We start from the raw sequence: 27,690 nt of genomic DNA, 5'->3' as shown, positions 1-27,690 counted from the left end.
TCAACGACGGCTCTCCCTTAAGACCCTAGCGGGGACTTACCAAAGAAAACCACCACCAACACCAATACTACTACTCAATTAAAGTGCTAATGTGCTAACAAAGTGTTTAAATAACACCTGCGAGGTATATATTGATTGTCATATACCAGACGTTTTTGTTTCAGGATTCATTAATAAGAGTCCTGGTACTTGATAACTCAGGTGCAATTTGTGAGCGGGGATCGATAGTTATTGTGCCTGGTATTTAAGATAGGTAGGTAATTAAAGTTAATACATCCTATCTAAAGCCAGTCTTAGGCTAATAATCTTATCAAATATAGATGTTAGACGATATGCAAGGAAAAATATTGCAAATATAGGATAGTGGCACTTAAAATCTCAAAAAATAGATAGAGATATAGTCATAAATGTCAGAACACCATCTTATTCAGAAATGCTCGTGAATTACTTTTTATACATCACAATAGTTTGTGTACCATAACGTGAGTATATAATAGCCAGCTAGTGATTCAATACATAATCACACTGCCCCATATAATAAATCAAAATATAGTCATAGCTATAAAAGGCACAAAAGCCGCTCACAAGGACTCAATCAGAGATAACAATAAAAGGTATCCGAATTAATTTTCCAATATAAGTAATCTGTTTTAAAATCAGTCACGGGCACCTTCCCTCCTATTGCGTAATGCAGTAGAGTTTTTAAGAAAGGACTAGCAATTAAGCAGGTATACTTATGCTTCCCTCTCTGCAAGATTGTACACTTACGATACGTCATATCCAATGCGCCTGCGCGAGGTGGTACACATAGCGTTCCAATGCCGAGTGCTACTGGAAAAGCTTCCCGTGTGACAAGCGCCTCCCACCGTAGGATCGCCTTACTGCTTGTACTAGCGATACGTCATTTCCGGCGGGAGGACACGCTGAATATGGCGGCGGATGTTATTTAAACAGGATAGCGAGGATCAGGTAACCCTTCATAGTAAGCGGTCAGGACGAGGTGCAGCGCATTGTAGCAGCCCCCGGTTCGGGAAACAAGCCCTTTTTCTGGTCCCCTGATGAACCCTGGTCTATACCCCGGGGGGAAACGCAACAAACCGATAAGTACTATCTGTACTATTTTTCTATGACCATAATCTAACTATGGATCACCAAAATCCCTGCAGTGTGTCATATAACTGGGTTTCTATTGTTATCTCTGATTGAGTCCTTGTGAGCGGCTTTTGTGCCTTTTATAGCTATGACTATATTTTGATTTATTATATGGGGCAGTGTGATTATGTATTGAATCACTAGCTGGCTATTATATACTCACGTTATGGTACACAAACTATTGTGATGTATAAAAAGTAATTCACGAGCATTTCTGAATAAGATGGTGTTCTGACATTTATGACTATATCTCTATTTTTTGAGATTTTAAGTGCCACTATCCTATATTGGCAATATTTTTCCTTGCATATCGTCTAACATCTATATTTGATAAGATTATTAGCCTAAGACTGGCTTTAGATAGGATGTATCAACTTTAATTACCTATCTTAAATACCAGGCACAATAACTATCGATCCCCGCTCACAAATTGCACCCGAGTTATCAAGTACCAGGTTATATGGTTAATTAATTACTGTCTCCTGACCCTAACAGGTCATTTTTACCTGACTAAATAAAAGTTATATTTTAGGGGCATATTTTTTGTCCTCTTTGGTTGTTAAATAATTATATGCTCCGAATTTATTTTGGTTTGGTTTTACACTTACATACACAAAAAGCAGCATTTTACTCTTACAGCAAAGTGAACGAGACTTTGGAAATCTCATGCTCGTGCTGCCTATCTTTTTTTCTTTGCAGATTTGTAGAAGTTTCAGATCTGCATCATGTAAATTCTTTCAGCAGTTTTTGTAGCTTTCTCTCACACAAATGAATGGGGGGAGGAGGACAAAAAAAAGACAGCAAAACCTAGCGTATTTTACTGTGATTTTTCCTGCCAACACTGCGGTATTTGCAGATTTTTCTGAACATTTGCACACACTTCGGCAGATTCATGAAATACAACTAATTAAATGACGCATTTTTTCCCCTTTATTTTAATAAGGCTTTTTTGCAACTTTGCAAAGCATATGCAACTTGCCTGCTAAAAAGTCACAAATACTGGTTAACCCCTTCCCGACCTTTGACACATACGCTGCGTCATGAAAGTCTGTGCCAATCCGACCTATGACGCAGCGTATGCGTCATGGAATGATCGCGTCCCTGCAGATCGGGTGAAAGGGTTAACTCCGATTTTACCCGATCTGCAGAGACAGGGGGAGTGGTGCTTCAGCCCAGGGGGGGTGGCTTCACCCCCCCGTGGCTACGATCGCTCTGATTGGCTGTTGAAAGTGAAACTGCCAATCAGAGCGATTTGTAATATTTCACCTAAAAAACTGGTGAAATATTACAATCCAGCCATGGCCGATGTTGCAATATCATCGGCCATGGCTGGAAATACTCAAGTGACCCCCCCCCACACCCACCGATCGCCCCCCCAGTCCTCCGTTATGGGGTCCGGTCCCCTCCGTCCGCCTGCCGGCTCCCCCGTCCTCCTGTCCGCTCCCTCCTTGTTTGTATTCACCCCCCCTGTGCTCCGATCCACCCCCCCTTCATACTTACCGATCCTCCCGGTGTCCGTACGTCTCCTCGCTGGGCGCCGCCATCTTCCAAAATGGCGGGCGCATGCTCAGTGCGCCCGCCGAATCTGCCAGCCGGCAGATTCCTTACAGGTACATTTTGATCGCTGTGGTAGGTTCTATCACAGCGATCAAAATAAAAAAAATAATAAATAAACCCCCCCCCCCCCCTTTATCACCCCCATAGGGACAATAATAAAATAAAGAAATGGTTTTTTTTTTTTTATTCGTTTTCCACTAGGGTTAGGGGTAGGGTTAGGGTTAGGGGTAGGGTTAGGGTTACGGGTAGGGTTAGGGTTACGGGTAGGGTTAGGGTTACGGGTAGGGTTAGGGGTAGGGTTATGGCATGTCCACACAGTGCGGATTTGGCTGCGGATCCGCAGCGGATTGGCCGCGGATCCGCAGCGGATTGGCCGCGGATCCGCAGCGGATTGGCCGCGGATCCGCAGCGGATTGGCCGCGGATCCGCAGCGGATTGGCCGCGGATCCGCAGCGGATTGGCCGCGGATCCGCAGCGGATTGGCCGCGGATCCGCAGCGGATTGGCCGCTGCGAATTCGTAGCAGTTTTCCATCAGGTTTACAGTACCATGTACACCTATGGAAAACCAAATCCACTGTGCCCATGGTGCGGAAAATTCCGTGCAGAAACGCTGCGTTGTATTTTCCGCAGCATGTCAATTCTTTGTGCGGATTCCGCAGCGTTTTACACCTGTTCCTCAATAGGAATCCACAGGTGAAATCCGCACAAAAAAACACTGGAAATCTGCTGTAAATCTGCAGGTAAAACGCAGTGCCTTTTACCTGCACATTTTTCAAAAATCGTGCGGAAAAATCTCACACGAATCCGCAACGTGGGCACATAGCCTTAGGGTTAGGGTTGGAATTAGAGTTAGGGTTGGAAATAGGGCTAGGGTTGGAAATAGGGTTAAGATAAGGCTTGTGGTTAGGGTTACGGATAGGGTTAGGGGTGTGTTGGGGTTACAGTTGTGGTTAGGGTTGGGATTAGGGTTAGGGTTGGAATTAGGGTTACGGGTGTGTTGCGGTTAGGGTTGTGGTTAGGGGTGTGTTGGGGATAGGGTTGTGATTAGGGTTATGGCTACAGTTGGGATTAGGATTAGGGGTGTGTTGGGGTTAGTGTTGAAGTTAGAATTGAGGGGTTTCCACTGTTTAGGCACATCAGGGGTCTCCAAACGCAACATGGCGCCACCATTGATTCCAGCCAATCTTGCGTTCAAAAAGTCAAATGGTGCTCCCTCCCTTCCAAGCCCCAACGTGCGCCCAAACAGTGGTTTACCCCCACATTTGGGGTACCAGCGTACTCAGGACAAACTGGGCAACAACTGTTGGGGTCCAATTTCTCCTGTTACCCTTGTGAAAATAAAAAATTGCTTGCTAAAACATCTTTTTTGAGGAAAGAAAAATGATTTTTTATTTTCACGGCTCTGCGTTGTAAACTTCTGTGAAGCACTTGGGGGTTGAACGTGCTCACCACACATCTAGATAAGTTCCTTGGGGGGTCTAGTTTCCAAAATGGGGTCAATTGTGGGGGGTTTCTACTGTTTAGGCATATCAGGGGCTCTGCACACGTAACATGATGCCCGCAGACCATTCCATCAAAGTCTGCATTCCAAAACGTCACTACTTCCATTCTGAGCCCCGGCATATGCCCAAACAGTGGTTTACCCCCACATATGGGGTATCAGCGTACTCAGGAGAAACTGGACAACAACTTTTGGGGTCCAATTTCTCCTGTTACTCTTGCAAAAATAAAAAATTCTGGGCTAAAAAATATTTTTGAGGAAAGGAAACATTATTTTCACGGCTCTGCGTTATAAACTTCTGTGAAGCACTTGGGGGTTGAACGTGCTCGCCACACATCTAGATAAGTTCCTTGGGGGGTCTAGTTTCCAAAGTGGAGTCACTTGTGGGGAGTTCCTACTGTTTAGGCACATCAGGGGCTCTGCAAACGCAACCTGACGCCCGCAGAGCATTCCATCAAAGTCTGCATTTCAAAACGTCACTACTTCCCTTCCGAACCCCGACGTGTGCCAAAACAGTGGTTTACCCCCACATATGGGGTATCAGCATGCTCAGGAGAAACTGGACAACAACTTTTGGGGTCCAATTTCTCCTGTTACCCTTGGGAAAAAAAAATTGTGGGCTAAAAAATCATTTTTGAGAAAAGAAAAATTATTTTTTATTTTCATGGCTCTGCGTTATAAACTTCTGTGAAGCACTTGGGGGTTCAAAGTGCTCACCACACATCTAGATTAGTTCCTTGGGAGGTCTAGTTTCCAAAATGGGGTCACTTGTAGGGGAGCTCCAATGTTTAGGCACACAGGGGCTCTCCAAAAGCGACATGGTGTCCACTAACGATTGGAGCTAATTTTTCATTCAAAAAGTCAAATGGCGCTCCTTCCCTTCCGAGCCTTACCATGTGCCCAAACAGTGGTTTACCCCCACATGTGAGGTATTGGTGTACTCAGGAGAAATTGTCCAACAAATTTTAGGATCCATTTTATCCTGTTGCCCATGTGAAAATGAAAGAATTGAGGCTAAAAGAAATTTTGTGCGAAAAAAAAGTACTTTTTCATTTTTGCGGATCAATTTGTGAAGTACCTGGGGGTTTAAAGTGCTCACTATGCCTCTAGATAAGTTCCTTGCGGGGTCTAGTTTCCAAAATGGGGTCACTTGCGGAGGAGCTCCAATGTTTAGGCACACGGGGGCTTTCCAAACGTGACATGGTGTCCGCTAACGATTGGAGCTAATTTTTCATTCAAAAAGTCAAATGGCGCTCCTTCCCTTCAGAGCCTTACCATGTGCCCAAACAGTGGTTTACCCCCACATGTGAGGTATTGGTGTACTCAGGAGAAATTGTCCAACAAATTTTAGGATCCATTTTATCCTGTTGCCCATGTGAAAATGAAAAAATTGAGGCTAAAATAATTTTTTTGTGAAAAAAAAAGTACTTTTTCATTTTTATGGAACAATTTGTGAAGCACCTGGGGGTTTAAAGTGCCCAAACAGTGGTTTACCCCCACATATGAGGTATCAGCGTACTCAGGACAAATTGTACAACAACGTCCATGGTCCAGTTTCTCCTTTTACCCTTGGGAAAATAAAAAAATTGTTGCTAAAAGATCATTTTTGTGACTAAAAAGTTAAATGTTCATTTTTTACTTCCATGTTGCTTCTGCTGCTGTGAAACACCTGAAGGGTTAATAAACTGGTTTTGTGGTTTTGAGCACCTTGAGGGGTGCAGTTTTTAGAATGGTGTCACTTTTGGATATTTTCAGCCATATAGAACCCTCAAACTGACTTCAAATGTGAGGTGGTCCCTAAAAAAAATGGTTTTGTAAATTTTGTTGTAAAAATGAGAAGTCACTGGTCAAATTTTAACCCTTATAACTTCCTAGCAAAAAAAAAATTTGTTTCCAAAATTGTGCTGATGTAAAGTAGACATGTGGGAAATGTTATTTATTAACTATTTTGTGTCACATAACTCTCTGGTTTAACAGAATAAAAATTCAAAATGTGAAAATTGCGAAATTTTCAAAATTTTCGCCAAATTTCCGTTTTTTTCACAAATAAACTCAGAAATTATCGACCTAAATTTACCACTAACATGAAGCCCATTATGTCACGAAAAAACAATCTCAGAATCTCTAGGATCCGTTGAAGCGTTCCGGAGTTATTACCTCATAAAGGGACACTGGTCAGAATTGCAAAAAACGGCAAGGTCATTAAGGCCAAAATAGGCTGGGTCATGAAGGGGTTAAAGAAAAAGCATTTTTTTTTTTATTTTGTGTCATTGTAAAGACTGTGACTGCTGTACATAAAGAGGCAGCAGTGCGATTCCGCATAGCATGAAGTCACCCCAACCTGGTAAAGGACAATGGCGCCAGGGCCGAGCATGCATCATCATGTAAATGAGCAGACGACAACACTCCCTCCTCCTCCTCCTCGCCGGCCTCTCCCTGGACACAATCCTGCATGGGAAAAGGACACTTCAGGACACCGCACGGTGAAGAGACCACGAGTCGGCCAATCACTCGTATCTTTAGAGAGATGCACGGGGGAAAACACGAAATCCACCGAAATGTCATGAGGGATCCGTCAGCCCAACACCTCCACAGATCGGAGCCGATTAATTAAAGGAGGAACATACATCCAGCGCAGAGGTTCTGTGTACGGTGTATGCCTCATTTCCTACTACTTCATTGTAACTACCATATTTCCCCCGCCCTCGGACGCCGTCACCTGCTTACCCAATACACCAACATCATCTAAGAGGGAAACGTTCACACATCTGCGACACAATCTGCACCAAACTGTGCGGCTTTTTTTTTTTTTTTGCTGTGGATTTACAATATATTTGCACAGGGTGAAAACCATTGTGAATATCAGCAGCATAATATTTGTGGGCTGCCAAAATCAAATCCGCAGCGACTGTCAATTTAAGGCTACGTTTACACGTTGTGGTTTTATTTTTTAAAGCAACGTTTAGCTGCGTTTTACAGTATCAGAAAAATCTCTTGGGTTTTCTTGTCCTCTGTATTTTGTGCAAAACCTTGGGTTTTGCAGAAAGGAGCATGTCACTTTCAGACCTTTTTCATCCACTGTAAATAATGGGTAGTGCAAAAAAGGGGCTGTGAAAAAAGAAAAAAACAACACAGGTATCAATTTTTGCTGTGTTTTTTTTTTGTGCCAAAACCTGGTTTAGTAGAATCAGATTTTTTATATGTCTTTTTTTGCAATAAACTTTATCGGCATGTACAAGAGGCAAAAAGCAGCATGAAGATACCGCTGCCCAAAAGAATAAAGACGCAGCGAAAGAAAAAAAAAAAAAAAGTTACAAAAACTAAACAAAACCGGCTTTTTTGCAGCAAGTTTACTCTGACCGATTGCTACAAACTGCTCTGAAGAGCGTCTTTTAAGTTGCTGTCCCTGAAATCGCAAGGTCCGTGAATAAAATCTTAAATGAACCGGACATGGGCCAATTGGGAAATGCAGAGGAGCAATTTTTTTTTTCCATAAACCAAATTTGCATGTGAAATAAAGTTCGGGGGAAGAAAAAAAAATACAAAAATCGGATTCAGTACGCAGCCACTATATAGCGTCCGATTTTTAAGGATAAATTGTAATTCTTTAACATAGGAAGCTGCATTTAGTCTTGTAAAGATTTAACAACTGCTGCTGTGTAAAACTGAGGCCACAAGGAATTTAAAAAAAAGTCATCCGTTTTCTGGATAAAACTCGGACATTTATTTATACACTTGTGTGAACGCGGCCTTACAGTATCAGCAAATCAGATAAGGTTTTAAGAATTCTAAAACGCATTAAGAATTCTAAAACGCAGACTAGAGAAAATCCACAGTGGAAAATTAACTGTGCAGTGGATTCCAAATCAAGAGCATTTCCGCACGGAAATCCGCAGCTTTATTTTATTTTATTTTTTTACGCGCCCCATTGGTCTCAGCAAAGAATGATGTTCCACTGTATAGTGGATGTTCCTCAATTTTCTATTTACACTTAAAGGGAACCTGTCACCCCCAAAATCGATAGTAAGGTAAGCCCACCGGCATCAGGGGCATTCTGGAATGCTGTAGATAAGCCCCCGATGTTACCTGAAAGAGGAGAAAAAGACATTAGATTATACTCATCCAGGGGCGGTCCCCCTCCAATGGGCGTCTCAGGTCCGGTCCGGGGCCTCCCATCTTCATTCCATGAGGTCCTCTTCTGGTCTTCACGCCGCGGCTCCGGCGCAGGCGTACTTTGTCGGCCCTGTTGAGGGCAGAGCAAAGTACTGCAGTGTGCAGGTGCTGGAAAGGTCAGAGAGGCCCGGCGCACTACAGTACTTTGCTCTGCCCTCAACAGGACAAAGTACGCCTGCGCCGGAGCCGCGGCGTGAAGACCAGAAGAGGACGTCATGGAATTTAGATAGGACACGCCGGAGCGGACCTGAGACACACATCGGAGTGGACTGCAGCGGGACCGCCCCTGGGTGAGTATAATCTAACCTCTTTTTCTCATCTTTCAGGTTAAGGTACCTTCACACGAAACGACTTTACAACGAGAACGACAACGATCCGTGACGTTGCAGCGTCCTGGCTAGCGATATCGTTGTGTTTGACACGCAGCAGCGATCTGGATCCTGCTGTGATATCGCTGGTCGTTGAATAAAGTTCAGAACTTTATTTGGTCGTCAGACCGGCGTGTATCGTCAGGTTTGACACCAAAAGCAACGATACCAGCGATGTTTTACGCTGGTAACCAGGGTAAATATCGGGTTACTAAGCGCAGGGCCGCGCTTAGTAACCCGATGTTTACCCTGGTTACCAGCGTAAAAGTAAAAAAAACAAATAGTACATACTCACCTGCGCGTCCCCTGCCGTCCGCTTCCTGCTCTGACTGAGCGCCGGCCCTAAAGTGAAAGTAAAAGCACAGCGGTGACGTCACCGCTCTGCTGTTAGGGCCGGCGCTCACACAGTACAGGAAGCGGACGCCGGGGGACGCGCAGGTGAGCATGTACTGTTTGTTATTTTTACTTTTACGCTGGTAACCAGGGTAAACATCGGGTTACTAAGCGCGGCCCTGAGCTTAGCAACCCGATGTTTACCCTGGTTACCCGGGGACCTCGGCATCGTTGGTCGCTGGAGAGCGGTCTGTGTGACAGCTCTCCAGCGACCAAACAGCGACACTGCAGCGATCGGCATCGTTGTCGCTATCGCTGCAGCGTCGCTTCGTGTGAAGGTACCTTAACATCGGGGGCTTATCTACAGCATTACAGAATGCATTACAGAATGCTGTAGATAAGCCCCTGATGCCGGTGGGCTTACCTCATCATCGATTTTGGGGGTGACAGGTTCCCTTTAATAGGGAGACAACTAAACTAAATAGGGAGAAAATAAAAAAAAATTATTTATTTTACACTATTTTGAAATGTAAACAGGAGGTCCAAATCCAGAGGCAAAAAAGGATATCAGTTACCTGTGAACCTGGCGCACTATAGCTTATGGGGAAAAAAAAAAAAAAGGCCAAAAGGACACTGCCAGTCTCGTTCTACAGCCAAAGCATTTTTTTTTTTATTATTTGGTGCAGTGCCTTCATGTCCCAGGTGTAGGGTTTCCCCCACACATGCCGCACGCTCTAGACGTGGCTCTTAATTATATGATTTCTCATAACCTCATATATAGGGGAAAAAAAAACTAAAAAATGCATAATAAATGGCCCAACGTTACAGGAAAAAAAAAAGAAAAAAGCAACCTATAAACAGTAAATATGCACACCATTTAGTGTGGATATTCCACATCAGAATTTTGGTAGCATCAAAAGGTAAACAAATAAAATAAATAAATTTGATACTTATAAACAATGGAACAGGATTCCCAGTAGGACAAGCTGCCATTGGATAGAAAAGAAAATCTGCAGTGTTCAAGTGGAAATGCTGCCTCTTTTGGGTAAGTTTTCCTTTTCCTGAAGTGGCTTTTAAGAATTTAAGCATTCTGAAAGAGTTTTTTCCTGTAGCGCTATTTTGCAGCGTTTATTGGATAGTGGCAAAATTGAAGCGATTTACACCACGAGCCACGCCAGGCATTTTTTCAAACATTTAAAGGGAAGGTACCATAAATTTTTTCTTTTTTTTGTATGTGTGAAAATAACATTTAAATATTATTTCTAAATTTTTAATCCAGTTTTTGCATTGATTGCAAATACTGCAATACAATTATAAAAAAAAAAATTCTTATACTTGCAGCTAGGGGGAGCATTTTCCTGTGTAGACCTCAAGCAACTACAGTAATGCTTACTAGCTTTACATTAGCTGCAAAATTAGGGCAGGATCTAGTGATGTCAATGTTTCACTCACCCAAAAGAGGAGGGGACAGAATCAATACCACACAAAAATCAGAAACTATACCTCAGAGAAAATTTTTTCCCCTCCTCCTGGACTGGTCCATTCATTCTCAAAATTTACAATTTAGGGGTAAAATGTGTCTTCAGTGAAGACAGAATTTCCTATTCCTGAGATAGGAGATGACAGCTGGTGCTCATTCTATGCAGAACTTGCAGCGGAATGTCTGTGTTCCGCTAGCTCCTCCTCCTCCATAGAATTCTAAAAGCACCAACCGTCATCTCTTATCTTCTCAGTAATGAGAAGATCAGTTTCCAGTGAATACTGTTTTACCCATAAATTGAGAGTGAAAGATCAGTCAGGAGGAGAAAGAAGATTTCTCTGATATATTAAAAAATTGATTACATTTGGTGTGTACTACTGATTTATGGAAAAATCAAATTAAAACGACGGTTACTCATTAAGGTGGAGAAGAAAATACTGCTTTTTACAATAGAAATGAATCGGAAAAGGCTTTCAAGTGTTTTTGAAGCAATTTTAAAATCAACCCTCCGGGTGCACATAGACCGAGTATGAAGCGTGCGTGAGCTGACGGGTAATGAGGAGAACTGGACGATTCGATGGCGTACAATCCTTCTGTGCCCCCCATACTTTCTCAAGTCATCACCAGTGATTTTCTCGGGTGTTAGCCAAAATGTTTTCACAAGTCAATAACTGAGCGCTCTCATGAACCAATTCTTGGCCACCCGAGGTCACCTATTGGCTACATTACACGACAGACATGGCGATTGATAGCCTCATGGCTACCTCTGTTGTGAACCTGCAACCGCGATCAAACTAAACAGGGCTTATACATGGGATATATATGGCTTCCTTTAATAAAAAACACTTTAGTGTCATAATCCCATAATGACCGTAATATGTAATGGGGTTAAACCTCTATCCCGGGCATTAAAGCTACAAACTGCTGTGGGTAAATGTACAGAAAGGGAATAACTGAACAGTCTGAAAAAGTATGAGAAAGAAAAGAAAAATTGGATTCAGTCTTTTCCAAGGTTAGTATTGCCCTGCACCCACCTAAGCACCGAAGGGAGGAGGCCGCAGACAATGATAGAACGAACAATCTCCTCTCCTGGATGTGAGAACTGCACAGCTGCTACTTGACAATACTTGTTGGAGTATCGCACATCTCCGGAGCACCGCGGCTGCCCTCCGTGACCTGGTACGGCACGACGATGGTTAAAGGCGAAGTGATGCATCTAAAATTAAGCAACGTTGCAATGGGACTTGATTACCACTTTCCTACCGGATTACATATACAGCTCCTGAGCAAAGCTATGCGTCTCCATGGTAACCAAAACAGTCTGAATCAACATAGTGAACAAGATAGTCTGCAGCCTGCACAGAGCAGTAACACATGGATCTGCTGCATCTGAACACATCCTTAGGCCACACGCACATGTGAATTGACAGCGGTACATCCGCAGAGTAATGCAGTATCGGCATTGTAGACAGAACTTTAAGAAAGAAAGATTGCTGGAAGTTGCGGATCTGAAGTGAAGCGCACGGAATGAAAGCTGCTGCCAATCTTAAATTAAATCCACTGTAAATTCGGATGACGATTTGCCCGTCTTACTGCTGAGAAGTTTATGGCAGGGATAACTCCCGTGTGCAGATTTGTTGTGGATAAGAACAACAAAAAAATCTTTCAAAATGTGCACCAATTGTGAGGATTTGACCCTTTGCAACATCAAGGATGAAATCCACCATCTTACCTTGGCAGAACCAGCAAGCTAATGATCCAACATGCTGGAAAAATCGACAGTTTATTTTCTGGATTTACAGCACAGAAAAGTTGAAAATCCACTCTGAGAATTCCACACATGATGCAAAATCTGCTGCTGCCAATTATATGTGGTTCCTCTGTCAGTAAGGTTCATGTAGAATTGTTTGCATGGAATTTTGGAGGGTTTTTCATACATTGCAAGAGGGACGCATTTTTTTGCTTCAATTGATTCAAAAGTCAAATTTGGAGAGGTCTGGGTTTTTTTTTTAACCACTAAAAAAGCTTCAATAATTGACTTGTTGCTGCTACTTCAACATGGGGGAAAAAAAAACCGCAAACGCACTATAGGCGTGTTTACCTAAAATTATTAGGAAGCTTATTAAAAAAAAAGTGCATTTGTAGTGACTGGATTTTGGAGCAGATTTCTCCAAAATCTAGGTAAGAAACTTCATGTGAACATACCCTTAGTAAATGCTTCTCTATGACCATTGCCACCTCGCAGAACGACAGCGGCCCCACCGTCTCCACCCCGCAGAACGACAGCGGCCCCACCGTCGCCACCCCACAGAACGACAGCGGCCCCACCGTCGCCACCCCGCAGAACGACAGCGGCCCCACCGTCGCCAACCCATAGAACGACAGCGGCCCCACCGTCGCCACCCCGCAGAACGACAGCGGCCCCACCGTCGCCACCCCATAGAACGACAGCGGCCCCACCGTCACCACCCCATAGAACGACAGCGGCCCCAACGTCGCCACCCCGCAGAACGACAGCGGACCCACCGTCGCCAACCCATAGAACGACAGGGGCCCCACCGTCACCACCCCATAGAACGACAGCGGCCCCAACGTCGCCACCCCGCAGAACGACAGCGGACCCACCGTTGCCACCCCGCAGAACGACAGGGGCCCCACCGTCGCCACCCCGCAGAACGACAGCGGCCCCACCGTCGCCACCCCATAGAACGACAGCGGCCCCACCGTCGCCACCCCACAGAACGACAGCGGCCCCACCGTCGCCACCCCATAGAACGACAGCGGCCCCACCGTCGCCACCCCATAGAACGACAGCGGCCCCACCGTCGCCACCCCATAGAACGACAGCGGCCCCACCGTCGCCACCCCGCAGAATAGGAGAAAAAAAAAGAAAACGCGTCAAACATCATGTGAACAAAGTCTAAAATTACAAATAAGATTTTTGTTTAGCAATCGATGTGATTATTAGGCAACATCTAAAGACATGAGCAGCAAGATGACAACTGATGGATGCCCTGTGAGGACAGCAGCCATATTTCAGGGGCCCTGGTGGAGCATAAAGGGGTGACACCACCGACACCCTTAGGCAGCGGTATCTGTCACCCATGTTTAAAAACTGCAGACTGTGCTTAATGTATATTGCAAAAAGAAAAAAGAAAACTTTTGGCCCTTTTGGGATGAAGCGGCCTAGAGATACGGTTGAGGTGTGCTGCAGAGGTTTCCTGGCAAAAACAGTGTGAAGTCAGAGTGAACGATCCTGTGATGAGTAGCAGATGAAATCCTCTGTGCTTACTGTATCGGGCGAGTTACTATACCAGCAGCGCCCCTCGGAGGAGAGCGGTTCCACGACGCTGCCATTACAGGCTTCTCCACACGCAACGCACACTGTACTACTAATAGGCACAGATCTAAATGTGAACCTCATCCCACGAGGTCACAGACGACGACGCTGTCGTTCTGCGGGGTGGCGAATGTCAGAGTACCTTTTACTAAGGGTATGTTCACATGAAGTTTCTTACCTAGATTTTAGAGAAATCTGCTCCAAAATCCAGTCACTACAAATACACTTTTTTTTTTAATAAGCTTCCTATTAATTTTGATAGGTAAACACGCCTATAGTGCGTTTGCGGGGGGGGGGGGGGGGGGGGTGTTTCCCCCATGTTTTAGTAGCAGAAATATGTCAATTATTGAAGCTTTTTTACTTTGTTTAAAAAAATAAAAAAAAAAAACTCCAAATTTGACTTATGAACCAATTGAAGCAGAAAAATGCGTCCCTTCTGCAATGTATGAAAAACCCTCCAAAATTCCATGCAAACGATTCTACATAAACCTTACTGACAGAGGAACCACATATATTGGCAGCAGCAGATTTTGCATCATGTGTGGAATACTCAGAGTGGATTTTCAACTTTTCTGTGCTGTAAATCCAGAAAATAAATCTGTGGATTTTCCAGCATGTTGGATCATTAGCTTGTTGGTTCTGCTGAGGAAAGGTGGTGGATTTCATCCTTGATGTTGCAAAGGGTCAAATCCTCACAAAGAGTGCACATTTTGAAATATTTTTTTTTGTTGCTGTTATCCACCACAAATCTAACACACTGGCACAGAACGACAGCGGCCCCACCGTCGCCACCCCACAGAACGACAGCGGCCCCACCGTCGCCACCCCACAGAACGACAGCAGCCCCACCGTCGCCACCCCACAGAACGACAGCAGCCCCACCGTCGCCACCCCACAGAACGACAGCAGCCCAACCGTTGCCACCCCTCAGAACGACAGCGGCCCCGTCGCCACCCCACAGAACGACAGCGGCCCCACCGTCGCCACCCCACAGAACGACAGAGGGCTAACCGTGGCCACCCCACAGAATGACAGAGGGCCAACCGTGGCCACCTCGGGTCCTGTAATTCTTATTTGGAATTCAAAATCAGCAATTCAAGTCTATGGGTCAGTGAAAAAAAAAAAAATAGGACGTAATTCAGATGCTATGCGAGTACTGTGTTTTTCACAGACAGCTAGATAAGAAAAGATAGAGAATGTTGTTTGTTTTTGTTGGGGGGGGGGGGGGGGGTTGTTTCTCATCTAAGAAAAAAAACAAAAAAACTGACGAAACGCAGACCAGACTGAGGATAAAAATGAACAACTGGCCAAACTGAGGAAAAACTTGGTGGGTAAAAAAAATAAGTGGGGAATCGCAGACCAATTTTCTCGTACGAGAAAATCACTACTGTCTAAACAAGCCCTAACTTGTGTTTTAATCACTTAAACCTTCCTGGGATCTTTGGTCCAGTGGGCGGTCCCTATCAATGACTGACAGCTCTCAGTATGCACAGTTATACAAAGCTGTCAGTCACTGAACAGACAGACCACTGTACTGACAATCCCACAAAGGGTAGAGGATTAAATAATAAAGCACAGGAAATACTTAATCTTCTCTCACAAAACTGTTCATCAGTCCACTGAGCTCCTCCGGCTCTATAACACATGTGGCGCATAGAGTGGACGGCATTTTCATGGTGACAGGTCCCCTTTAAGACAAGAGAAAATAAACATTTTTTTTTTTTACAGACTCCGAATCTTCAAATAAAGTGCACTGAAATCATGACTGTCCCATTAACACCCAGATTAAGACCAGTCAGTATAAAGCTGAGTAGTTTCCACCTCCTGGGGCCATAGCCATGTTTATGTGACACTTTCATAAGAGGGCCGCCCATTCTGTAGGACGGGTGTACATCATAAAGCTTACAAAGCAGCAGGTTTCCTCTCTATCTGGTTTCTTCAAACTTAATTACTACTACACACTACTTTCACACTGGCGTTAACTGCATTACGTCGCAATGCGTCGTTTTGCCAAAAAAACGCATCCTGCAAAAGTGCTTGCAGGATGTGGTTTTTCTGCATTGACTAACATTAGCGACGCATTTGCGACGCAATGACACACGTCGCAACCGTCATGCGACGGTTGCAAAAAACGTTACATGTAACGTTTTTTGCTCCCGACGGTCCGCCTTTTCCGACCGTGCATGCGCGGCCGGAACTCCGCCCCCACCTCCCCGCACCTCATAATGGGGCAGCGGATGCGCTGGAAAAATGCATCCGCTGCCCCCGTTGTGCGGCGGAGACAACACTAGCGTCGGGAACCTCGGCCCGACGCACCGCGACGGGCCGACCCCGACGCTAGTGTGAAAGTAGCCGCGGCCGGCAGCACATGGCAAAATGTACACCGACATCATCAGCACAGACCGACAACTACAGTTCTCACATCTGCAAAGCCTGTTAAAAAAAGAAAAATACCCACAGCATAAAATATCTGCGTATCCACAAGATTCCTTAAAACCTAAAATACTCTGCTAAAAAAGCAGTGGATCATTAATCCAAGGGAATCAGCTGCAAAGAGTTGTGGGAATTTACGATCAGGTGTATTTTCATATGTGTCTCCATGGTTACAGACTACAAAGAAACGCAGTCTGTAACCCTGGAGACACATAGTTCTGAATATTAACTGACGATGCAAAAAGATGGGCAATTTTTCATTTTTTTATAAACTTTACACGCCTGACGGCCCTCATTGTCTATATTGGGGTCTGTCGAGTTTCCATTACAGCTACGGTTATTTTAACAGATGCTGCGCTTTTATGTCCAGGAAAATACTACATAGTAAATAGTACTACAATGCAACGAAAGACAACATAAAGGAAGCCTAAGAAAATTACCATTATGCAACACATACAAAAAAAAAAACTTTAAGGTCTGTTCACGCTGAGCTTTGTAAACCTCAAGTCTTTTTTTTTTTTTTTTTTAAGTGTTTTCTTGGTTATTTCCTGAGCACTTTGTCGCATGCATATTTTAAATTTATCTTATTTTTTAGGGGTCTTCTTGCTATTCTCCAGATGTTTATTAAATCCTTTAAGCTAAGTAAGAAAATGATAGTATTTTTTAAGCAAAATGCTGGAAAAGATGCCCATGAGTCAAAAGCTTTCCCATTTACTTGTATGATAGACAAGTATGTAGTGTCTTTCTAGTGGAAACCACCACAACCATGTACATGCTGAACACATGGGCCCACTGGTGTAAATCACTTTAATGAGTACGGTAGTCACATTTCGGTGCAATACAGGGCTCCACAAATACCATATATTGCAACCTTTGGTGTTTTCGCAGTCTTACACTAGAGATGGATCACAGAACTGTTACGGCATTTACGGACCCCATACTGCACAGCTAGGTGCATACTCTATCTGATACTAGCGCTAAAAAACAAACAAAAAAAACAAAAAACACACATCTAGGAAAGCCAACAAAGACAGTCTACATTAATGCAGTATAATAGTAAAGGGTATGTAGACTGTAACAACCATTTATCGCTTTATGCATCAAAAATGTAAAAATAAAACAACTGCTATTAGTTTGTCTTACATTAAAAAAAAAAAAAAAAAAACACTATCAACCTGTGTATACAGCTCTCATGCAAAGCTATGTTGCCATAGTTATGCACTACAAACAAACCATGTGTAGTCTGATCCTGCAGTCATACTCCGTTGAGACTCAAACATTTTGCCACCCGACCGACAACAGCCCACCTGACCGACGCAGCTGGGAGCACATTTCTGGTTTGAGAACAGCTTTTTTTTTTTTGCCTAGTCAAGGTCAGAAGACGCCTTTAAACTCCCACAAGTATATTATAAAGAAAGGGAGGCTGAAGAAGTTGAGTAGGAGTAGCATGTGCAGGCTGTATAGGAGCTGTGTACACAAAACAGCATGATCTAAGCCAATTCAAAGACCCGCTGCTCAAGTTAGATATACTGAAGGAAAAAAAAATGTTGCAAAATGATCCATAACATCCTCCGAGAGCTCCTCAGTATCACCAACAGGTGCACAAAGACTGACAAACATTTACACAAATCACAATATGTTTTGAAAAATGAATTTGCTTAAAAACAAAAGAGCAAACTAAACTGCGGTTCTGACTGTCTGAGCAAGACGAAGCAGTCTGCCAGCAACATAAAAACATACAAAAGAATGAAAAGTAAAGTGCACAACTACATCTAGACTTCATCCACACACAAACCATCCTTTCCTGATACGTCGGCGTAATGGTCGGGATCGGAGAGCCGCTGAACAATCACAACCTCGCACAGAACCGCCCGCTTTATTTACATGGATGTTACACAAGCGGCAGCCGAAGTGCTCGGGAGAAGACAGACAGCAGACACATTCACACGGATCGACAGCACCTCCTGGCTCCGCAAATGTCACATACACAGCGCTTTCCACAGTTCAGTCATCAGCAAACAGCAATGTAGAGAAAGCGGAGCAGAAAGGAGCCAGCGACCTGCCAGCGCAGAGACTACATCAGGGGCCGGCTGCGGTGGAGGAAAAGCATGGAGTTGCTTGGAGACCGGCCCCAAGGCACCGAGTGATTTACATAAGATGCATTACCCCTTATTTACCAAGTGCTGCATATATAGATACATATACACAGTATCAGTTGCAGAAAAACCTCAGAACACCACAAAGCAGTCATGAAATCCAACAACACTTTATTAAAGACACAATCAACAATAAAAAAAATAGAACAGACTATATCAGACAGTCAGATATAATGGGGCTAAAAAAGATGACAAGGACATCATCAGCATCAAGCAAAGCCCAAGGTAGGGTACATCCCTGAAAACGGTAGTTGCATGCAAAAAATCCGCATAATGCAAAGTAGTGCAGTACTGGTGACAACCACTGACACACACAGCTATGCCAACCATACAATCGTTCAATAGGTAGTCCAATACATGTCTTCCATAGCTGTAGTGCCAGCAAGTATATAACTAATAACGAATAACATTATATGCATACACATTACCTAGTGCAGATGGCAGAGAGCACTCACAGGGACACCCGTCCACCCCGACGCATGTTTCGGTATGGTACCTTCCTCAGGGACATGTATTGGACTACCTATTGAACGATTGTATGGTTGGCATAGCTGTGTGTGTCAGTGGTTGTCACCAGTACTGCACTACTTTGCATTATGCGGATTTTTTGCATACAACTACCGTTTTCAGGGATGTACCCTACCTTGGGCTTGGCTTGATGTTGATGATGTCCTTGTCATCTTTTTTAGCCCCATTATATCTGACTGTCTGATATAGTCTGTTCTATTTTTTTTTATTGTTGATTGTGTCTTTATTAAAGTGTTGTTGGATTTCATGACTGCTTTGTGGTGTTTTGAGGTTTTTCTGCGATTGTTCTTGCAGTTATCAATATATTTCCATACTTGGGTGGTGTTTAGGTAGACATGTAGTTTTATGTACACTGTACTCTATTTAGTGATATGTTAGGTACCCACCACCAATAATGTTCATCAGAATATTTTTCCACAGTATATCAGTTGAAAATTAACAAGGCATTGGCCACACGTCCTAGCAACTTGCCACCAATGTTCACGTTCCAACCTGTGACACCATACACATCCTATATTTAATAAAGTGAATGAACAAAAACCTATAAAGAACAGGTGGGAGATTACGTTACACAAGAATGCTTGTACCAGCAGCAAAACCCAGAAGGGACGTTAGGGGCATATTGTCAAAGCAGGAGACGCAGGTCCATGCCCCCCGATCTACGCTGCCACCCATCTTCTCTAAAAATGGAGATACTACTGCATAGGTATGTAGGGGTGTCACTCAGGAGCCAGGGAAAGCTGGGCGACAGCACCAGCAGGGGCTGCAGAAGTGGTCGATACTGGCTCTCTTCCCAATAAATGAAGCATAAAAATATATATTCGGTGAAACGATTCCCAAGACCTGACCCAGCGGACACGGCGGTGATCTATGGCTGCTGGACGGGAAGCTTGACTACCGCCTTCTACTTACTGTACACTTGATTGGCGGTTGTGGCGTGGCGTACATGTGACATCGCGCCAGACCGGCTAAGCAAAAGAGGAGCTGGGATGGCAGCATGTAGGAAGTGGTTCACGGGGCTCCCATCCAGCGGCCACAGATTAACCAATGTGTCCAGGGCCCTGCAAATGGTTCCCACCTACTCTAATTTAAAAAAAGTCTCAATTTGCAGCGTTATCATTATCACAGGACCAGACAGTTTTGTCCGCAATCATCTGCATTGAAGCTGTATACCAAAACCAGCAGCCATTTACAAGGTTTGCCTTATTCATTCCTCCTGTTACTAGCGGGGAAAACCAACCAGAGGACCGGACTGGACCAGGGCAGCGCAAATCTTTTGGCTCATCTCTAAGTCTGCATGGTCTCCCACCGTTTGGGTGGGTTGCTTTCGTCAGTCAACTTGGGATGACAAATGTGTACAGCGTTGTAGAATATGCCGGCGTTATATAAATGAATAAAATACATAAATCATAGAAGAGTATCACAACACTGCTGAAGAATAAGACACCACATTTGGGGGATTGTTTTTTTAAGCAATTTGCTAATAGTTCTACTAGTGCTAAACTGCAGGCTCCCATTACCGTCAGCAATGGTGGTCTATGGGCAGGACGCTACATCAGTGGCTGACAGGTGGGGGTCCCCAAGAGGGGGCTGCAAGCCCTCAATCTGTTCCCAACCACAGGCTTATTGCACCATAATCACAACTCTCCCCACTAGATATCAGACTCAAGGAGATGAGCAACCTGTGGCCCTCCAGTTGGCCATCACTGCATGCTGGGAGTTGTAGTTTTTCTAACAGCTGGCCTGCTGCAGATCATTAGCACAAGATGTGTCACCTGGAAAGAAAATGTGTGACCAACCTAGTGACAGCGCCTGGCTAGAAAGAGGGAAATGAGCGACATCGGGACAGGAGGACCTGAAATACCTGTACCCAGTACACCCAGCCCTAGGAAGAAATAGGAAAAGGTAATGAGCTGCCAAGCCTGGTAAATGAAAGTGGAAATAAAGTATGTGAACCCTCGTGATGGGGACCAGTCACACAGGCTCTTTTCTCTCGTACATCAATGTAGAGGAGCTCGGAGCCCCCAAATCTCTCCTGTGTCTACACTGATCACCTTACCATTAGGCAGCGCTCCTCATTAGCTAAAAATCTGCACAGTATTTACATCCATAGTTTGCATTATGGACATCTATAGGACCTATAAATTCACATACTGGCACGACAAAGTAAGTACATCCCTTGTAATTTATATATTTGCTCCAAAGGAACTGAATTTAAACCAAATGTCAGCTTTGCAAATATAGTTTTGGTTACATCTCTGTGGCCAATTTGTGTCTGCAGCTCCTCGGCAGAGTAATGTGATTCCAAGGTTACAGATAAACACATCGTAGAATCTCATGTTGTGGACTCGATGCAGATTCTCCGCTGTTATTCTGCATAAAAATACACAGACTTTTCATCCTGAAAGGCCGAAATAAAACCCACGTGAAGAACCGACGTACTGCGGGGTTTAACATCTGCACGGCAGGTCAATTTATATGCAGAAAATTTCCAACATAAACTTAGTTGACGCTTTACTACGCTGCGTTTCTTCCGTTCAGACATCTAGGTGGAAAATCTGCAACGCGTGCATTCGGCTCTATGTGCGGGAATGGAGTTACTTGTCACACTATACACAGGGTTTGTTACCATGGAGACACACAGGTCTGCAGGGGAAGCTGTAAACTCCAAACGCTGGTTGTATCTTTTTAGATCTATAGTTTAAAAACTCTTCATAATAAAAAAGTATGGATTATAAATGTCAAAAGCATGAATACCTTACTTCTAACTCGGAGACGTAGCTGCCTGAAGTTCCAGATATAAAAAAAAGACAGTCACCTCCAGATGAAAAAGCAGGTCACCATACAAAAAAAAAAAAAAAAAGACGGACCCTACTATAGTCCACGGGGTCAGTCGCGCAGTGTTGGTGCCCATCCCTCCAGCCATCTGCACGGCTCAGCTCCGTGACAGAGCAGGTTACTATAATGTGAATGAAGCCTTACATGTAACAAACCCTCAGCTGTGTAAGCGAGGAATTTTCAACCTCTGATCTGGAGTCTAGTTACTGACAGCAAGCACTGGTCTTAAAGTTAGAAAGAAACTGCATCAACGTATATTAGAAAGATAATGAAGGCACTGAAGTAGTCAACGTAGCCTCTAGGTGAGGAGCATCGCTGCCATCCATCCAGGTACCAGGACCACAACTGCCAGGCAATGCCCTGACCACAGCAATGCATACAGCATCCTCCACCAAAAGCTGTACAAACAGTATAGTAGCATTCACCGCTGAAGAAATGCTGAAAATCACAGGTGACAGCAAACACCAAGCTCACCGAAGGGTTTTCAGGAAATACTCTAGCCAAAAGACAGCCAAAATCGTGCACTCATCCTCCCCAGGTCCAGCGCTGCATCTCTAATACTGCAGCACTGATGTCACGTTGACGGCGCTGCAGCCAATCGGCATTCCCAGCAGCTCTGCCCGAGCAGACAGTTCCAGGTGCTGAACTCACTGATTGGATGGAGCGCTGTCAATGTGATGACAGCACTGCAGACAAAATCAGACACTGGGAGCAGCGGCGGAGACTCCGTGAAGGACCTGGGGAGAGCAAGTAATGCAAAATATTCATTTAGGCAGAGGAACAGGGGTCTTTCGAAACCAGGAAAAAATCCCTTTAGAGGTTCTTGGGGGAAAAAAACTAATTTTTTTTACTCTACTCACCCTCCCCAAGTCCATCGCTGTATCTTCGCTGCAGTGTCAGTGTCTTATCTGCAGGGCTGATGTTACATTGACAGTGCTGCAGCCAATCAGCATTTCCAGCGGCTCTGCCTGATTACTCCGTACCAGCTGCTGAGCTCACTGATTGGATGCACCGCTGTCAACCTGACTTCAGCACTGCAGACAGGATCAGACACCAGGAGCGGCGGCGGTGACTCAGCTAAGGACCTGGGGAGGGCGAGTAATGTTTTTTTTTGTTTTTTTAGGCAGAGGAACAGGGGTTTTGAGAAACCGGAAAAATCTCTTTAATCTGCAACGCTGAGGTCATGTTGGCAGCAGTACAGCCACAATCAGACATCGGGAGCAGAGGCGGTGACTCAGCTAAGGACCTGGGGAGGGCGAGTAATGCAGGGTTGTTCTTACACTCGAAACATCCCATTAGAGGTTAAGTGAAAAATGGCGCTGCACTCACCCTCCCCAGGACCAGCGCTGTTTTCCCGCTGCTGTTGCCAGTGTCTTATCTGCAGCGGTGATGTCACGTTGACAGCGCTGCAGCCAATCAGTAGGCTCAGCTAGAGCAGACAGATAGAGCTGCCGAGCTTTGATTGGCTGCAGCGCTGTCAATGTGACATCAGATCCCCAAACAAAACAAAAAAAAAAACACAGACAGCAGCAGCAGAGACTCCGTGCGGGACCTGGGAAGAGGGACTAATGCACAATTTCTTTGTTTTTAGGATTTTTTTCAAAATCCCCTTAAAAAAAAAAAAACCAACAACACACCAGCATAGTTTTAGCAAAACAGCGCCACTCAAGGTCGTGTCTGGTAATTGCAAGAAATAAAAAATAAATGCAACCTTCATCATGACAGACATGTGAGGCGGCAAGATGCTGAGGTAAGCTGGTACTAGTAGTTCTCCAAACCAAGATGCTTAGAGTACGACTCCTCCACCCCACCCCCCTGATGGTATGGTTACCATGACAACTACATTAGCATAACCCCAAAAGTGGCCCCCACAAAATAAGAGCAGCGCCAGTCCTGGTAACAGCTGACACCACCCAGGCCCGGTCCGGGAGACACATGGCAGGGTACACACCGGGAACAGGGCCTGGCACCGCGGGCTGGCAGCTCACCTCCGTGCCGGGCGCGGTGCTGGAGATGAGGCCTGCTCCTGCCGCGCTGCCCGCTCCTCCACTGCCTCCTCCGGCGGCCGCACTGTGCTGTCCCCGCAGAGCCGCCGCTGCCTTCACGTCCCCGGCTGCACTGCTGTTACTGCCGCTGCTGCTGCCGCTGCTGCCTCCGCCCCGCTTGTTCTTCCTCCGCTTCGCCCCTCTCTTGGCGTCGGCCGGGCTCATATCTGCGCTATAATACCGTCCGCTCTGCCGAGAGCCGCACACCGGAGCTCTACCGAAGAGGAGCGCGGATTCAAGCCGCAACGATAAATGACAGGGCGGCGGAAGAGGCGAACAACCGACCAGAGCGGAGCCAAGCTAGACTCCAATATGGCGGACCACAAGGAGGAAAGCTATTCCCGTCTTACGCACAGACGTCATCGCGTAATCCTACGTCAACGTGCTGCTGGGAGGCTGAGCGCTCACTGCTGCCACCTTCAGGGGGAAAAAAAGAGGTTAGGTTAGAAAAGCCCGCAGTATACGCCTGATGCGAACTACGAATCCCAAGATGCAATGCGCGGACGCTGACTGCGCTAGCTAGCGAGGGGAAGTAGCACAGGCATGCCGGGAATTGTAGTTCAATAAAGTCTTAGGGCTGTGTCTGTAGAGATAAACGTCAAGGTGTTCAGTTTGTGGTAAAAGTGGCCCTAGCGTTTGTCACCAATGTATATCAGAAGATGAGAATCACAAATTAATAAATTCATGAGTAACAACTTACTTATAAAGGGGCATTTAGAAGTCAAGGGGTTTTTTTTACCTAGATTTTTCTGGCAGAAAATGTCAAAATACCTCACGTTTTTGGTGTTTTTTGTGTATAAAGGGGAAAGTATCGATTCACAAAAAATAAAAACCGATGGACACTTGGACAGTACTGATTTTGGCCCCTTTCACACATCAGTTTTTTGTCAGTCACAATCCAGTGGCTCGACGGATTGTGAGAAACTGAAGCGACTGATCCATTTTTTGGAAGGATCCGACTAGCGGATCTGGCTAACTGGATCGGAGCATGCTCAGTTAAAAAAGCAGAATCTGCTGCCGGATTCCGTCATTTGACAGATCCGGCGCCCATAGGCTTCCATTCTAAGCAAACGACGGATGGCGACGGATCCGTCGCTGTCCATTTTTTCGACATACACAAAAAACGTTACTATGTCCGTTGTCTCCGGCTGCAGGACAAACAATTTTCGACGGATCCGGTGGAGGACGGATGAAACGTGAGGCCATCTGTCGCTAATACAAGTCTATGAGAAAAAAATGAATCTGGCGGCATCATTCGCCGTATCTGTTTTTTCAAAATTCGACTGGTGGCAAAATACTGATGCGTGAAAGGGGCGTTACAGAGTATTCATAGCGTTATTTTTACTTGGAAATTTCTGCGCAATCTGCACTAAAATCCACCTGAAGAAACTGTGTGTGAACGGATCCTTACGGCAGATTTACACTCCATTGTACTGCCTGCGGGTGTCCTGACCCGATGTGACTCGCCCACCTCATACATGCCTAGGAGGCCATCGAGCTCGGATCAGGAGCCCCCCTGGAGGTCCGTACGGACCACAAAACACTGATTTGTGAATCTGGCCTTAGGCCAAGCGCGCACTGATTTTTTTACGGGAGGATTTTGAAGTAGATCTGCTCTAAAAAAGACGGCTTCAGATACTCTTTGAATTACAGTGCCTTGAAAAAGTGTTCACGCCTTTTTCACTCCACTGTATCTTTTTCATTTCACTGGAACCCTCACTTTGTTGTTCAAACAAGTTTTTTTTTCCTACAGAGGCTTGGCATCCTCGCTGTGGATAAAATAATAGTGATACTCACCTTCTTTGATGAGGGTTCCTCCTGGTATTTGCTCCAGACTTGTCACTACATAATCAACTGGCTGCGAAAAAAAATATAATAATAATTTTGAGGGGAAAAAATGGCATAAAAAATGTTGTCAATACCACTTAAAAACTGGTCTGAAAAAGCAAACTGCCTAAAAAAAAATAACTACATCTCCCAAAGTAAATTTCACTTGAAAAACCCATTCGATTTTTCCACCTCTGAAAAGATTATTTTTCACATCCCATTTTGCATGATTTTTTTTTTCCCTAGCCTTTGCAAAAAAAGCGTTGGGTCATGTGCACACGACATCTTTTTTTCCTGAAATCTGCCAGAAAAAAAAAAGCCGCAAAAGAATTCAAGAGGAAACAGAGTGGAAAATTTGCAAATCCTCCTCAAAACCTCAAAACTCTATACGGCATCTTTCAGGCTGCCGTCACACTAGCAGTATTTGGTCAGTATTTTACATCAGTATTTGTAAGCCAAAACCAGGAGTGGGTGATAAATACAGAAGTGGTGCATATGTTTCTATTATACTTTTCCTCTAATTGTTTCACTCCTGGTTTTGGCTTACAAATACTGAGGTAAAATACTGACCAAATACTGCTAGTGTGACAGCAGCCTCAAACTGAGGTGAAACCGACGACCTTTCAAAGCTGAAGATGCTTCACGCAACGCTGGAGTTTTTCTCCCTGATACTTCTTTTGTGTCGCTTTTTCTGTCATTTCCTAAGTGTTTTTTTTTTTTTTTTAATGTTTTTTCAGCCTGTGGCTTTTTGAAGGGTTTTCTTACAGTTTTTGCGAAGTCTCTTTTACTGTCGTTTTCCAGTCATTTTTCTCACCCCTTTGAGTCATGAAGAAATCGCTAGTGTGTATGTAAGGCTACTTTCCCACTAGCGTCGGGTACTGCACGTCGCAATGCGTCATTGTGGAGAACAAACGCATCCTGCAAAGTTGCCCGCAGGATGCGTTTTTTCTTCATAGACTTTTATTAGCGACGCATTTCAACGCAGTGCCACACGTCGCAACCGTTGTGCGACGGTTGCGTCGTGTTTTGGCGGACCGCTGCCACAAAAAAAGTTACATGTAACTTTTTTTGTGCGTCGAGTCCGTCATTTTCGACCGCGCATGCGGGGCCGAAAATCCGCCCCCTCCTCCCCGGATCTTGCAATGGGGCAGCGGAAGCGTCGTGAGACTGCTTCCGCTGCCCACGTCGGGCATTTTTTTCACAGTATGCGTCGGTACGTCGGGCCGACGCAGCACGACGGCCCCGTACCGACACTAGTGTGAAAGCAGCCTAAGACGATGGCAAAAATCCCCCCAAAAAAGTCAGTTTATCTTCCGTGTGTCTTTTTACGGAGCACAGCCGCGGAGGAGGCGGAGAAATTAATTTCTCCATCTCCTCTGCTGCCAGCGTCGGCGTATATCGCACCACACTCAGATATCGTTGTTTTTTTTTATAAACTTTGGATTTGTTTTTTTACCACATAAATAAAAAAGAACCTAGACATGTTTGGTATCAGCGAACTCATAATGACCTGGAGAATCATAATGGCGGTCAGTTTTAGCATTTCTATTGGAAGATAGTAGATTTGCGCAAAGGAAAAACAGGAGAATATCTGGGGGGAAAAAAACTTTTTTCCCCAGATATTCTCCTGTTTTTTCTTTGCGCAAATCTACTATCTTCCAATACATATCCAATTGACAAACCTGTGGTTATTGTCCAGATTTGCAGCATTGAAAAACTTTCTACTACTAGCGCCGCTGAATCATATACTTCAGTTTTAGCATTTAGTGAACATGGTAAAAAAAAACAATAAACAAAAAATTGTGGAATTGCACTTTTTTTTGCAATATCACTGCACTTGGAATTTTTTTTAACCATTTTCCATTACACTGTGTGGTAAAATCAGCGGTGTCGTTCAAAAGTACAAATCGTCCCGCAAAAAAAACAAAGCCCTCATACTTCTACATTGATGGAAAAAA

The 27,690-nt window shown here is 44.6% G+C and overlaps 1 protein-coding gene across 2 annotated transcripts in view; it reads right to left on the bottom strand.

The window, feature by feature from the left end:
* FAM193A (family with sequence similarity 193 member A) overlaps positions 1 to 24,216 on the bottom strand; it is a 113,727-nt gene extending 89,511 nt beyond the window's left edge. For both annotated transcript variants that reach the window (XM_077280169.1, XM_077280170.1), the window contains exon 1: positions 23,849 to 24,216. In XM_077280169.1, coding sequence (XP_077136284.1) covers positions 23,849 to 24,070 — 222 coding nt within the window. In that variant the 5' untranslated portion in view covers positions 24,071 to 24,216. The remainder of the gene's footprint in view (positions 1 to 23,848) is intronic.
* Between the last annotated feature and the right edge of the window lie 3,474 nt (positions 24,217 to 27,690).

Source organism: Ranitomeya variabilis, chromosome 1, assembly GCF_051348905.1.
Source record: "Ranitomeya variabilis isolate aRanVar5 chromosome 1, aRanVar5.hap1, whole genome shotgun sequence".
Classification (NCBI taxonomy): Eukaryota; Metazoa; Chordata; class Amphibia; order Anura; family Dendrobatidae; genus Ranitomeya; species Ranitomeya variabilis.
The sequence above is the reverse complement of the archived record's forward strand: the minus strand, read 5'-3'. Positions and strand labels throughout refer to the sequence as shown.